At 36.5% G+C, this 13995-nt stretch overlaps 1 protein-coding gene across 1 annotated transcript in view; it reads left to right on the top strand.

Annotated features, from left to right (window-relative positions):
- Positions 1–13995, top strand: part of Cfap54 (cilia and flagella associated 54) — a 269955-nt gene that overhangs the window by 54910 nt on the left and 201050 nt on the right. The window contains 3 exon segments of the mRNA XM_013018973.1: positions 1794–1880; positions 1978–2099; positions 10386–10562. Of these exon segments, the coding sequence (XP_012874427.1) occupies positions 1794–1880; positions 1978–2099; positions 10386–10562 (386 nt within the window).

Below are 13995 nucleotides of genomic sequence, written 5' to 3' on the forward strand. Positions count from 1 at the left end.
TTGTGATCCTCAGATGTCAGTCTCCTGAGTAGCTAGGATAACAGGTGTGAGCTTATGCATTGCTATTTTTCTGATAGGATCTTGGATTTATTGCTTAGGGCTGGCCTGGGACCACTTTCTCCTGTCTTTTCACCCGTTTTCCCCTTAAACTTCTATGCCCTCCCCCGACCCTCCCAAAGATATACATGTGAATAAACCATCTATAAAGTAAAGAAGACAGAATTATCAAAAACCAAAAACTTTGTTTCCATATCTTGGAGTTTGTTTCCATATCTTGGAGTTTGTTTCAGTACGTATATTATTTTGTATAATATGAAGAGGCATTTTGGCAATGGGCCTTTGTGTTGCTCTCCTAAAAAGAGTATCCTCTTTTGGTTTCACTGTGTGTGAGATTCTAGAATCCTGTATAATTTGCCATATCCTACTTCATTTTAGATCTAATTTCCACAGATAAGAGAGCACACGTATCATTTGTCTCTCTGATCTTACCTCAGTTAATGTGATTTGTATTAGTTCCATTCATTTCCCTGTAAATGACATTATTTTATTCTTTTAATGGCTGTGTTAATGTTTTTTTTTAAGTCTGAATCCACTTAAAGATATTGATGGTAGACTTGAGTTCAGTTTTAAACAGTATTATTGGGGTAGTATTTCCTTTCTGTATCTCTGGCTATCTTTAATGTTTTCCTCTGCTTTATTGAACTTTAGCCCTATTGTAGATATTACTGTGCTCCTCCTGTCTTTCTTTACTAAGCAGGTTACTCTCAAACTGAAGTTCCCTAAATACTGAGTGTGTCATTCTTATTCTACAACTTTATGATAACTGCTTGTCCATAATCATGGTAAGAAAGTGAGTCATCTGTGCCTGACATTCAGAATTCCCTAGAAATTTCTTCCTTCTTATCGTCAATGACAATAATCAGGAGCAATTGATGACCATTTATATACCCTTGTTAGGGAAAGAATGATGCATTATTTCCTGCTTTGCATTGCTGTCCGCATGCAGATCAGTTTCCTGACCCTTTGCCATTAAAGAAATGTTATATTTTTCAGTGGGGTCTTTTGCCATTTTTTCATCAATTACCGCCCCAAGGTAACTCCTGTGTACTGGACTAAGTGAGAATATAACTAAAATGGCTTTATTGTAAAGTTACTACAGACACATTCACCTAAAACAGAGCCAAAATATTGGCCGGGTCTCTTGAGGTGAGGACCAGACCTGGATATCGAGAATTAGTGATCCAGTTTTTATCTTTGGGTTCCAGCAGACCTTTAGATTCTTTGCTCTCCTCCCTCATCCAACTCCTTTCCCTCCCAGACCACTGTCCATCTATACTTCAGGACCAACAAGTGGCAACGATTCATGTTTTAGCTGAGAGTCTTGAAGGGGACTCTGGTCTCCCTGCTGTCCTCAGCCTTCACAGGGACTCTGATGTGACACAGTTTCTCTAGGAAGGGCTGAGAGGAATTTTGACAACTAGTTGCTATCAGGACTTGTCATCAATGATTTAAGAAAAGGTGAAGTGAACAAAAATTTACCTTCAAGGTAATTTTTACTCAAGATAAAATAAAAAATCAAATATTTTTGTTACTTGGAAATTTTCTGTCCTGAGGCATACTGTGACAAATGAAAGAAGATCTGAAGTAGGATGGCATCACAAGGAGTCTATTTGAACTTCTAACTATTAATAAAGAATAAGATGACATATGATAGAGGAAGCAATGCATTTAAAAACAGATAATAACTAAAGTTTAAAATGATAAAGCCTAATTATAGTGAAAGTTTTCTTCAGTTTTTCAGATCCCAAGTGATAGCAAAAGTATGTCTACAAAAGCTTCAGAAAAGATGAAAAAGTCTAGAAGACCTGATTGTTTTACAGGTAATTAAAATTGTATTGTATTTCTCCCTCTTACCACAAAGATTTGAATGATAGTTTTATTTTGTCATTTTGGTAACATAACTGTTTGCCTTTGCAGAAGAAAGTGTAATGAACAAAATAAAAATGAATAAGCTCTCCAAAGCAGTCTACTTAATGCAGAAGGCCCTTTTACTATTTGAGAATAATGTAATATCTACATCTGCATTGAACATCTTGATGGTAACAGTATTTAATTTCTTCTTTTAGTTCTGGCATACAACTTCTGTTATAATGAGTGCTTTGTTTTTCTTTTTCCTGCATTTTATTATTAGCATCCATTTGTTGTACAAAGCAGTTTCATTTTGACATGTCCATAAATGCATGCTTTGTTTCTCTCTGTTTTTTAAAAAATAGGCTTCGTGTAGTAGCTCAGGCCTATAATTCTAGCAACCAGGAGATGGATATGGGGAAGATTTCAGTTTGAGACCAACCTAGGCTAAAAGTTAAGAAAACCTGTTTCAATAAGTAATAAGATAAGTTGGTGGTATGCATCTGTAATCTCAGCAATGTGGGAAGCCAAAGATAGTCATTTCCAGGTCTGAGCCCTTCCCCCAGAAAACAGTGCGAGACCCTTCCTGAAATATGCCTAAAGGAGAAATGGCTGGGAGTTTATCTTAAGTGGTAGAGTGCCTACTTAGCAAGCATGAGGTTCTGTATTCAAACTTCAGCAGTGTCAAAACACTTTGTTGTTATATTCTATTGTGAATTTTCAGGTTTGTTATATTAAGTTCAGCCTGAGAAGAGTACTAATCTACATCTCTAGTCCTGAACTATCCTGAAATAAGAGATAATATTTCCCCAGGGACAACTTACATGGGAACCAAATAAAATCAGAAGCAGTTATAAGCAGGGGAATTATAGTATTGGAATAATATTGTGCTGGCCTCCTGCATTTCTCTCTTTGGAATTAGAATGCTTAAAGCCTTCAGGCTTTCTCAGATAGATACTGTGGCTAATTTGTGTTTGTGTGCCAGGGATTGAATCAGGACCTTGCGTATGTTAAGCACATTGTCTGCCATTGAGCTATGTCCCTAGCCCTTGTTGATACCTTTAATTGGGTCTCACTCTAGTCTGGGAATTATTCTTTCCTCTTTTGGGTATGTTGATTTTATGTTAACTTCCCCAAGTCAATCACATTTTGAGCTATGGGATCTTCTTTCCCTTTACCTCATGTATGGCCTGTAAAGTTTTGATTACACTGACTGTACTATTCAGCTTTCCATTGCGTGACAGCATACCTGAGTAAACTGACTTGAAGGGAGGAAAAGTTTATTTTGATTTGTAGTTTCAGAGGTTTACTTGGCCCTGTTGCTTTTGGGCCTGTGGCAAGCCAATACAGTACTGTGGTGTTAGGAAGCCTGTTCCCCTCATGATGGATAGGAAAAGAGTAGGGATTATGGAAAAGGGAGGGAAGGGTATACACAAAAGAGCTGTTTGGGTTTCAGTATCCTCTTCAAATACATGTTTGCAATGACCTAACTTCTCTCTACTAGTTTCTCTCTGGTAAATGTTTCTCCACATGCTGGTAGGCTTAGTGCTGACTAAGCCTTTCACACATAGGCCTTGAGGCACATTCCAGATACAAACTGAGTGAATGGCACTTGAAGACAGAGAACAATGTTGCAAATAATTTGAACAGAGAATAATGTTGCAAATAATTCGGCTGTTAGGAGAAGGAAAAAAGATCAAAGATAGGAGGATACAGAGTTAAGGGGATTTAAGACAAAATTTAGCATATTAGTCTGCTATAGGTGAACAGCTGGAACAAAGAAAGAAATACTAAAGATGAGAGGGAGAAGGAAAGGGAGAGGTGGAGAAAGAGAGGTTAAAAAAAAAGTAAAGTCCCGCTGGGCTCCAGTGGCTCATACTGTAATCCTAGCTACTCAGGAGGCTGAGATCTGAGGATCACAGTTCAAAGCCAGCCTGGGCAGGAAAGTCAGTTAGACTCTTGTCTCCAATAAACCACCAGAAAAACTGGAAGTGGCACTGTGGCTCAAGTGGTAGAGTGCTCACTTTGAGCTGAAGAGCTGAGGGACAGTGCCCAGGCCCAGAGTTCAAACCTCATGACTGACAAAAAAAGTAAAGTACCATATGAGAGAGCAAATTTTGTGTAGAATTATTAAGAGACTAAATATCTTCATGAGATTAAGATCAAGTCAAGGACCAGAAAATGAAGGTCTGAGAGAGCTAGAAGGTAAGTATTTGAAATGAACAAGTAGAATCTTGAAATTCAAGTTTTCCCATGCATGTCTTTCTAGTTATCTGTCTATCAGTTTATCATCTAAAGATAATTTTTAGTGACTAAGAACCACTCAGTAAGTATTTATTGAAAAATTCCTTATGTGACTGATAGTATTTTAAGTGCAGGGGATAAAAATCAAAGTTCTTTACATATTCAACAAATATTGATCGATTGCTTCTTCTTTGTGGGCCTGCCCTTGTGGTCCCTACCTTCTCTTTGTGTCCCTGGGTTTACTCATAGATAAATCCAGTCTGTGGAAGCATAAATAAGTAAGTAGGTAACCATGGGTGAGTTTCACAGGTGCTTTAACTGCAAGGGTACCAGTAAAATTTAGCAGAGGAGTACCTAAATCAGCAGTGCAAAACATCTAGGGAAATACCTACAGCTTGGGAGAAGCTGAGTATTGAAAGACACACAGTAGCAAACTAAAGTTGAAAACTGCAAGAGTACTGAGTAGCCAGACACAGAGGAGGGCAAAGAAGAAAAGCATTCTAGGCAGAGAGAACTTGCTAAGGGAACAAAAGTCATAGTGTGCTCATTCAGTCATAGTGGATCATTCACTTTGCTGGGCTTGGATGCAAAGGTGGGTGGGAGATAGGATGGTAATATATGAGACCTGTGGGAAGGTAGAGACAAAGTCCTAAGAAGCCTTTTATCCTAGTCTCAGAGTTTTGGATGGAAAGATGGTTTTATTGTTCAAGGTAGAGAAGTCTGTCCTGAAAGTACTGTACTTGTGTTAGGTCTGATGGCAGTATTGGATAAGTGTTGACAAGGCCAAGTCTCCTCTGATCTTTGTTGGTGTGCTTAGATCCATTTTTCTCAGCAGATATTTTTGTGGCCATTTGTTTAGAAAGCATTTGGTACTTCAGTTTTGTTTCCAGGAAAATAAACTTTATCTTTCTTTTTAGAAATGTTGCTCTCAGGACTAATCACATAGGTTTTTGTAGCCTGAAGAGAGTAAAAGCTCTGGAGTTTTCTCCTTTGTTTTATTATGACTCATTCTGATCTTCCTACTGCCACAATATGCCATTCCCTTGTTGTGTTTTTACCTTCTTCCTACTGAGAGAGAGGAGCATTCTGGGGATATGGGAGATCTCAAGTTGCCAGCACATTTCTCTTCCTTGGTTCTTAAGTGAAACTATTTGAACTTGAGAAAAAGTTATGAGTATAATGTCTTGTCAGGATAGACTCATGAGATACATTTAGAGTCTGATTTTATGGTAATCCTCCACAAGAATTTTCACCAACTGAGATCATGTTGAATATTTATTTTTGAGGTCCTGTAATCTTCTGCTAGTCACCTCTGCTCCTCAGGGGTAGTTTTTATCTAAATGTTAAGGCTTGATGATCAGTCCTCAGGGTACTCTACTAAACAGCGATATTATGGCTCAAGTAATTGCCAAACTTTTCTTCTTTAAAGAAGACAAATAAGTTTCTTTCCCTTGACAATCATTTTCTGCTGGGGTATATTACACAATGTTTTACATTATCATGATCTTGTAACAAAATTGTCCCCATATCAATAGTTGATGTGTCGCTAGATACCATAAAAAGGTATGAAAAACTTGGGTCTCCTCTGAACTCTTAAATAATTTATAGCCTGTTTTAGTTTTTCAAAACCTTCCTGCCCCTGTGGATCCAGATAATCTCATCAGGTGTCTGGTTTATTTTGAATCAATTAAAAGTGAACCAACTTGGTGCCACAGATGAGGGACAAACCTTTTGATAATGACTCATTAGCTTTCCAAATCAGATAAATGACTGGCTATTTTTCTTGACAGGCAGGTTTTATTTTTCTCCATTTTCCCTCCTTATTTGACCTCTGGAAGGTTAATTTTTATACATTATACCATCTACCAACTTTAGGGAAGTGCACCTAGAAATTCATACTGAATTCACTGACTTCTGATCAAGTAGAGCAGTAATTATGTGGCTTTATGTCAAGACTTTAGTCAACTGGGGAATACATCAGCATCTGCATCTTTGCAGGGTACAACACTCAGCATCTTTTGAGATGCCATTTCTCCCTGGAAAGAGGCAAAAACACCCTTCTACGCAAGTGCTAAGGGTTTCCAAGGTAGTGCTCAGTGCCCTTGCTTTCTTCCCAGTATCCATTTCACCTTTCAGATGCCATTTTGGGGGGGAGGGTAATTTCTTCTCCATTAGATATAATGAGTGTGGGACTTGTCCTTAAGAGGACAGCAGTGATGCCAGGGAAGCCTATTGATCGCTCCTCTAGGGGAACCTGAATCTACAGTGCAGAGATGAAAAGAATAAAACTTTAGTCTGTGTACTCTAATTGAAAATGGGAAGGAATCTGAGGAAAGAAATTTCTTTGTGTTGCTTAATGAGTGAAAATTTGGCTATTTATTCATTCCAGTGCCTGTATCTTGATCATATTGTGATAATTATGTTCTGCTCCTCTGGGGCTGCTTTGCTGCAGACCTGGTTTTCCAGTTGTTTCTATTGCAAAGAAATCCAATTGTTCCTTGGAAAAAAATATATTAAGTGAAAAAAGTCAGGCGCAAAGAAACATAGGTCCCATGGCTTCCCTTATTTGCAATAACTAGTATATGTCTGAGACAAGATGAAAAGGTCAGATAAGATGATGTTAAGCGAAATGAACCCCAAGATAAGGATACAAGTGTTTCTTTCTTTCTTGCTATTATTTCTAATGTAGTTATAGGGTACCATGTGATTTTTTTGTTGCTTTGTATATCCTCCCCCATGGTATAACCTTTATTTTCACTGTATTTGATGTTGGTCAAATTTGGGGAGTGGAAGGGAAAAAATAAATTGTTTAAATAGGGATACTGGTTAACCCATTGCAACAATGAGATGTACAAGATGCTATGTCAAAAAATGAACTTTACAATTTAGGCGGAGGGTGGGGGATAGGGGCAGGGGGGTGGGGAGGAATATAGTTGTGGAGATGGGAGGGAAGGGATGGTAGAGGAAAAAAAAAAGGAGGAGGTAACCATGCTTGATAAGAAAAGTACTCATTACCTTGCTCATGTGATTGTAAACCCTCTGTACAGTATTTTCACAATAAAAAACTTATTTTAAAAAGAAATCCAATTGTTCCATCATTTTCTCCTATTTGTTAGAACTTAAGTGAATTTACAGCAGAGATGATTTTAACAATTCCACATTCTGGTAATTGTACTTCAACTATAAGCAAAAGAACATTACAATTTAATAGATTATTTTTAATAATTACATAGTCCCATTTTGAAACCAGAACTAACAATAGAGCTACCAGATATTCTAATAACTTCTGGCTTTAATATTTTCTGAATTTGCATCTTGGAATCCCCTAAAAACATTCTATTAACTTTGTTAACAGTGTTTAATTATTTTTTCTTTTTCATATCATTTCAGTCATTAATCCTATTTACTTTTGAGGGAAATATATAGGAATTCTCTTTTTTCACAGATTGTTTCAGCTCTTAAATATTTGTTCTCTGTGATATCATGATAGAATAAAGCCTTTCTGATTCTGACCTCCTTCTCTGAGGTCAAATTACCACTTTCAAGTTTCAAATACTAACAGGATTTTAGCATATTTTTTCTTTTCAGATGTTGTTTAGTTGTATTGCAAACTTCATCTAGGCTACTCATATATATATATATATATATATGCACATATATATATATATATTTTTTTTTTTTGGTCGAGGCCTGAGCACTGTCCCTCAGCTCTTCAGCTCAAGGCTAGTGCCCTACCACTTGAACCACAGCACTACTTCTGGCTTTTTTCTGCTTATGTGGTACTGAGGAACTGAACCCAGGGCCTCATACATGTAAAGCAAACACTCTACCACTGAACCAACTTCCCATCCCCTCTTCTATTTTATTTTTAAACTTAGCTTTTTATTAAGATAACATGGTGGTAAAGGGACTTGGATTAGAGTTGTGGTATTCCTGTAACTATTGGTCTTGAGTCAAGTTATTTGTACTCTCGTAAGGTTTTAATTTCATCATCTGGAAAATGATTTATATAAAATGCTTCACTTTTGATATAGAATAAACAGCCAATAAATGTTAGCCATCAGATGTTAGCCATCAGCAGCAGCACCATAATTACTCTGTGTTTTGCTTTACACCTTCAAGGTTTCCTTGCTTGTGACTGGTGCTCTACCACTAGAACTATACTTTCAGTCTTTCACTTTGCTGATTAATTGGAGATGGAGTCTCCAGGACTTTTCTGTAAGGCTGGATTTAAAACCTCAAGCCTTCAAATCTCAGCTTCCTAAGTAGCAAGGCTTATGTGATAAGCCACTGGCACTTGCTTTATATTCTCTTTATGAGAATAAACATTTCTTCCTATGTTTTCTCTTAGATTTATCTTAAACATTTAATATGTTATCTTCAACAATATTCTGTCCTAGGGTTCTTGGAGATGACTTAATCTACTTTTATCTTCTTCTGATGTATAGCATCATGTTGAAAACCCAGAACAGTGAGGTCAACTCAATAAGTAGTGAATATTCCAGTCCTGTGCTACTTGTTTACATATGTCTTAATCATGCCTTCAAGATTGCATTACATCTTTCATTAGTGTTTTGCTGCACTGTAGTGTCAGGCCTGTGTCAAGTATATTTAATGTCAGCTTGTCCTTATAAGCATTGGGTAATTTCTGAAGACAGGCAGGTTTCATTTTCTTTAGTGCAAACTATAAGCAGAGAAATACTTTTGGTTCTTGGTTTTTGTGGCACATTGCAGCACAAATCAGCATGGGAAGAGCCCTCAGAATTTATTTCTTTTGTGAGGTAATGTAGAATCTCTTTACATTAAGATTTATTGGCCGAACCTTTTGACTGATTCATTTCAGGATTCCACAGTTACTCTGCACACCTATCATGTATATATAAGTTAGCTTAGGGTCTAAATACATATGGCATATTGGCTCTAAGAGGTTATGAGATATTGCTTCCTGAACAAAGGAACAATTGTTCTTGCAAACCATTGAGATTATTGACCTGAAAATGTGGGAATATTTTCCAATATCTCCTAGTACAAAATAAGTAGAATTTAAAAATCATTATAGATATTTTTAATTACAACTAATGACTTTATTCTTTGATGTTAACTATTTTCAATAAAATATAATAAGAAGAAGGTAATTCTGATCTTTGTTTTAGACCTAGCTTCAATATATTTTGGGGAAAAGAATAAAAACAATTAATAATAGATGTTAAAAATGTTCAAATAGTTGGGTGCTGGTGGCTCATGCTTATATCCCTAGGTACTCAGGAAGGCAGACATTCAGAGGACCATGATTTGAAGCCTGCCCTAACAAAAAAAAAAAAAAGGCTGCAAGATTTTATCTCTAGTTAACCAACAAAACACCTAGCTGGAAGCATGGCTCAAGAGTACTGGCTGTGAGCAAACAAGCTGAGTGTAAATGAGACTCCTGAGTTAAGCCCCAGACCAAAAAAAAAAAAATAGTTCAAATAGAAAAGTGAAAAAACACAGATAGTTTAACTAGGATTATTAAGACTAAAATACTATTTTATTATTATTTTAACTATCATTAGTCAATTAATTCCTGTGTGCTAAATATTAGGAAATTTATTTATCACCACTTGCTTTTTTAGAAATATAGTTGATCTTTTTTTGATACTAGTTATTGAACCCAGGGAACTCTACCTCTTGCGCTAAGCCATGCTCTCAAGAATCTACTTCTATAATTTTTTGTTTGAGATAGGATCTCTCTAACTTTGCTTGGGCTGACCTTGAATCATGATTCTCTTGCCTCTGCCTGTTGAGATGTTGGGATTACATACATACCTATGCCACCATGCTCAGAAGGTGAAATGTAATTTACATCAAATATTTATATTCTTTTGTTTTATATGTCTAACCTTCCTTATGAATAACCTCTTAAAATAATGATTGCTTTCAGGTTTGCAGATAATAATGTTATTTTTTAAATGGATAATGGAAATGATGGTAGATGTTCAGAGGGCTTGATTTAAAAAGTCTCATATTAATATGCAGTACTAACAACAGTTAAGCATAAAGATGATACCATTGGTAATCATAGTTAGCCTTGTTTATTAGTCATTTTGCAAATATTCAAAATCATTCATTTATATGCCTCTGAGGCTCAAGAAACAGCAAATAGGAAAGATAATGTTAGTTAATGTAACCAGAATTTTACAAATACGAAGTTTAAGCTCTTGAAATGTATTTTTTTCTGCTTTCACACTTCATTATAGGAAGCATATTCTTTAATTGAGAAGGTAGAAGCAGAACAAAGTGCTCTATATTCACATCAGAAGTATTTGGAAAATTCAAAAACAAAGAAACGCAGAATCCCTCCTCCACCTATTCTGCTGTCCCGGACTCATTGCTCTGTGACGTTTAAGCCTGCTCCATTTATTTCTGATGTTAAGGTAGGCTGCCCATTATGATCTTCACCTCATGCAGAGCACCTGAAGTACTTTTATGACTGTAATGATTCATGCTTTTATTGCTTGTAGTATCCGATTAGTCTTCATTGTAAGCACTGGACCCTAGATTAGTATTCTAATGTCTCATGTATACTGTTACTTCATGACAGAATTTCCCCCTTATGCAATTTATGGGATATTTTCACCCAACTCTATGGTAAGAGAAACTTCCTCCTTCCTATCTTTGTTGCTGTGGCATAGGAATATGCTAACATTTAAATATGCCCAAGAGAGGCTTCACTTGAAATGAATCAGACATTTGAAGAGGGATTAGTTGCTCCCAGAGCCAGTGAAGGAGATGAGGAAATGGACTGTGGAAATTTGGGAGTTCTAGTCTAAGTTCTTAAACCAATATAGATTTGCTTAATGTAAACAAGTATTTATTAGGAAGAGCCTCTATTCCCATTTATGATGGCTTGAAACTGGTTTAAATGGGACTAAAACTTGGGATTTAGTTTTCTAGCAAGAAATTTTCTTCTCCTAATTTATATTTTAATAGTGTATTTTTCTCTTTTGCGTGATTAATGATGTGTTTTTGATGTTGTATACAAGAATAAATTTTTATTGATTATTTTAGAGTGTTTTACATGAATATACTTGGAAGTCAAGTACATTTAAGTTTAAAATTATAGCTACATTCCTCATTAGCAGTCTGACTTTAGGAAGGAGAAATACATTTTCTGAAGATATTTTTCATTTATAAAATGTGTTTACTGAGGCTGGGAATGTAGCTCAGTGGTAGAGTGCTTGTCTCGCATGCATGAGGCCCGGGTTCAATTCCTCAGCACCACATAAACAGAAAAAGCTGGAAGTGGCACTGTGGCTCAAGTGGTAGAGTGCTAGCTTTCAGTACAGAGAGGCTTAGGGACAGTGCCCGAACCCTGAGTTCAAGCCCCAGGACCGGCAAAAAAAAAAGTTTACCATGAAAATAAGATGATTAATATACAATGTTCTTTGCATATTAATTTATGTCTCTCTACACCTATGTTAAACATTTGTATTAAAGTTTACCAAAACTGGTAGTGGAGTTATAGACTCCATTATTTGGAGATTTCTCACAAATTAGTCAAATGAGCATTTATTAAACATCTATAATATATCCAGTTCTGAGCAAGGTAATTGAGGGATGAAGCTAAACAGAGACGAAGTATGGCTCATTCTTTGAAGAATTTCAGATTAATAGAGAGACAGACATCAGTAAGAGGTGTTGCCACTGGTGTAATGTTTTCCATTTACTATAATAAACATTTTTTTCTGCTATTAACACTTGTACAGTTCAACTCTGGCCTTTTGGAATCTGTTTAAGAGCAGGGCTTTACCAATTTAGAAGTTTTTGTTTGTTTAATTTTAAACTTAGCCCAAATTTTAATTTTGATGTATTTATGTGTAATGAACATTTAGTTTACAATGCTTGAAAATAGGAGGAACATCTAAGAGTGCCACATCTAACCTTCCCTTCCAGTTCTTGTCAATTGTCACATTATATGAAGTTGAAGTAAGTTGGGAAACTTGCTTCGGGAACGGTCATCTGCTGTTGCTTGTTCATCAGCACTAGGTGGTGCCATGGGCTTAAATAAGTTCTCTGCTTTGCAGAGCCAGCTAAACTTTTGTTTTATCAAAACCTCTTGTTAAGGCATTCATTTCATTAAAATCTTTTTTATAGTTGAAGATGCTAATGTGATTTATATTGTTTATAAATTCTTCCAAAGTTAGTGATTTGTTCATGATATCTCTATTCTTATGTAGATTCTAATTACATGTTGCTTTTTTGAGTTATACAAACTAAGATCAGTAGAACAAAATAAAAATACCAAATGTGCTTGTAAAAATGCTTTTAGAGAGAATTTTACCCTCTAAATTCTGGTTTGGAGTGTATAACTTAAAGCAATAACAATCTAAGTCATATAATAGTCTTTTTTCCCTCTCCTCCCCCATGAAAAATGGGACTCTTTTTTTGCATGAGTGATCAAGATAATTTAATTTCATACTTCCTCCTAATATTTATGTTGTTTTTTTCACCCTTGTATACAGTCTCTGTGTTCTCCTGTCCTTGAAGGTTCTGCCTTTCATTGTTGCTCTTATTTAATCATGTGTAGCAACAATCACCTGAGAAATTTTCTTTGAAAACACAAAGCACTGGAAACTTGTATCAGAAGATCTAACTCATTGACAGTAGGCAGGCTAAGGATCTTAATTTAAGAAAATTGTTGATTGCCCAATCAACCATTTGGGTACAAACTATATTTTCCAAAACTGATTCTGGTACACAGTCATGGGTTATCATCCACTTGTGTAGATTAGACTCTATTAGGATTTTTCTGTTGACTGGAGGAAGGAGGAACAGGCATAAGCTATAAAAAATTCTTGGTTATTAGAGACAATTACATTTTCCCTTTTTCTAGTCTCCCCTGTAGTTTAGAATTTGCCTCTGGGAAAAGAGATTGCCACAGTGATGGCCCTCCCACCCCCAAAAGTATGGCTTGTTTATAATACCACTGCTTAGGTATCAACTCATTCTCCTTTTCCCTACAGTGAGAACGTATAGTTTATTCCAGTAATGTACCTCCATTATTTTGGCATCTTGGCAGAAGGGTCATTGTCTAATTATTTAATCAAGTTAAATTTGTTGTTTCTGTGTGATTTTCATTTTGTGTTTGGTTTATGTCTTTCTTGAAAAATTATTATAAGCTGGGCGCCGGTGGCTCACGCCTGTAATCCTAGCTACTGAGGAGGCTGAGATCTGAGGATCACGGTTCAAAGCCAGCCCGGACAGGAAAGTCCATGAGACTCTTATCTCCAATTAACCACTCGAAAACCGGAAGTGGCGCTGTGGCTCAAGCGGTAGAGCGTTCGCCTTGAGCTGAATTGCGCAGGGATAGCACCCAAGCCCAGAGTTCAACCCCCATGACCGACCAAAAAAAAAAAATTATAATCGGGGCCTGGAAGGTGGCTCAGTGGAAGAGCGCTTGCCTTGCATGCATGAGGCTCTGGGTTCGATTCCTCAGAACCGCATAAGCAAAATAAGCTGGAAGCGGTGCTGTGGCTCAAGTGGTAGAGCGCTAGCCTTGAGCTAAAGAGCTGAGGGACAGTGCCCAGGCCCAGAGTTCAGGCTCCACGACCGACCGAAAATAAATAAATAAGTAAATAAAGTATTATAGTCAATGTCATAATTCAGAAAATTACATGCTGGAGAAAAATAAACTCTGTGTTACTACTTTACCATGCATCCTTTTGCCGTTTTACCTTGTTACCTCTACCACTGTTCTTATTTCCTTTCCAGTCTTTTTCATGTATGCTTTTAAATTATATTTTAACACCACAATTTAGTCTCTTGCTTTTTTGTCATATACAGTTATGGAAAACAGGAAAATCTCTT

This window comes from Dipodomys ordii, unplaced genomic scaffold (assembly GCF_000151885.1).
Source record: "Dipodomys ordii isolate 6190 unplaced genomic scaffold, Dord_2.0 Scaffold3, whole genome shotgun sequence".
Taxonomy (NCBI): Eukaryota; Metazoa; Chordata; class Mammalia; order Rodentia; family Heteromyidae; genus Dipodomys; species Dipodomys ordii.